We start from the raw sequence: 1,873 nt of genomic DNA on the forward strand, positions 1-1,873 counted from the left end.
TCCACTGAACAGCAGTTTCCGGACTCCAGCCCAGTAATGGCCCTCAACTCCACACACACCATCACAGTTCATCATCACCTGTGACTGGGAGACACACACACACCATCACAGCTCGTCATCACCTGTGACTGGGAGACACACACACACACACACCATCACAAGCTGAGCCAGTTATCATACGGACATCGGCTTCATCACGGTGTCGTGTTACTCTTCCTGTATTCTCTACAGGCATTAGTACCTCATCCTCGGCCAGGATTACCCATGATGCTCGAGATGCCGTCGCTGAGCTCCAGCCGTTGCTCCTGACGCGGGGAGAGTGCATGATTATGATGTACAGTGTGGTTTTTTCGCACATTCATTTGTGAAATTTTGATCAATAAATTGTTTTTGTTTGGTCTGTTGGCATGACAACCCACAGCGGGACGGACCGCGCCGTACACCTCCAACACTGTTACACACAACTACAGGGATTTGTACATATAGATGGATTTATGTGTTTGTGGTTTTGTTTTATTAAATATGTGCATTGTTTTGGGAGGATTGTGAATGTACTATGATTTAAAACTGACAATAAATTATGAAGAGATACTCCGTCTTGCTCTGTGACTTGTGAAGTTCAAACATGTAGATTATGAATGTGAATGAAGTGTAGAGCCGGAGTTACACTCTCCCAGATTCAGGAAGATGAGTCCTGAAATAACCAGGAGATGTTCCTCAAGTTCCTGCAAACACACACACACACACACTCTCTCACACACACACACACACACACAAATTCATTCACTAACACTCACTCACATACACACACACTCACTTACCCGCACACCTACATAAACTCACTCACACAAACTCATTCACTCACACCCACTCACATACACACACTCACTTACATACACACACACAAACTCACTCACACTCTCACACAAACTCACTCACATACACACACTCACATAAACTCACTCACACAAACTCATTCACTTACTTTCACACAGACAGACTCATCACACACTCACACTCTCTCAGACACACAAACACACTCTCTCACACACACACAGGCTAACAAACTCATTCACTCACACTCACTCACATACACACACTCACACTCTCACACAAACTCATTCACTCACTCTCTCACACACACACACACACTCACTTACACACACACACACACACACACACACAAACTCACACACTCACTTACACACACACTTACAATCACTCACTCACACACACACACACAGACAAAATTTATGTGATGAAAATCTGCATCCAGAAAGCTGTGTCAGAGGTGTTGTCATACGGGACAGAAACTGTAGTGTAGTTGTTCACACACATGAGGGCAGTGTCTCACATACACACACACACACACACACACACACTAGGGCAGTGTCGCACATACACACACACACAGGAGGGCAGTGTCTCATTCTGTTTCACCAGCTCAGGGTTCACTGTGTGAAAGAGATCATGTGTTTTCTGATGAGAGAAACAGAATATTAATGAGCATCTACACAAAACAAACAAGCAAACAAACAAACCACATGCATACACAAAAAAGTATTAATTAATTCATAATTAAATACTAATGAGTGGAGGAAAGTCGATTAAACCTCATCATCAAAACTTTTCTCATTTTGTTTCAGGATTCTGACATTTTTATTATTATTTTAATGAAGAGATTTGAGTCTTTGAGTTTCAATGAAGAAAGTGAATTTAAAAACCTCTGTTAATGGATAATAATAAAAATAGCGAACAAAATAAAGAAATTGAGGAAATATTACATTGACTTGTTTGAAGTTTGTATAATAGCAGTCAGATAATATATGTTAGTGGTGGGATCGGGCGACATCATCTCACTCTTCCTTTATTG

The 1,873-nt window shown here is 41.5% G+C and overlaps 1 protein-coding gene across 1 annotated transcript in view; it reads left to right on the top strand.

Moving 5' to 3' along the window:
* smim10l3 (small integral membrane protein 10 like 3) overlaps positions 1–591 on the top strand; it is a 12,892-nt gene extending 12,301 nt beyond the window's left edge. The window contains exon 2 of the mRNA XM_081368126.1: positions 1–591. This exon is cut by the window's left edge and continues 13 nt beyond it. Coding sequence (XP_081224252.1) covers positions 1–8 — 8 coding nt within the window. The 3' untranslated portion in view covers positions 9–591.
* Positions 592–1,873: the final 1,282 nt, after the last annotated feature.

The sequence above is a fragment of the Scardinius erythrophthalmus genome (genome assembly GCF_964197995.2).
Source record: "Scardinius erythrophthalmus genome assembly, chromosome: 1".
Classification (NCBI taxonomy): Eukaryota; Metazoa; Chordata; class Actinopteri; order Cypriniformes; family Leuciscidae; genus Scardinius; species Scardinius erythrophthalmus.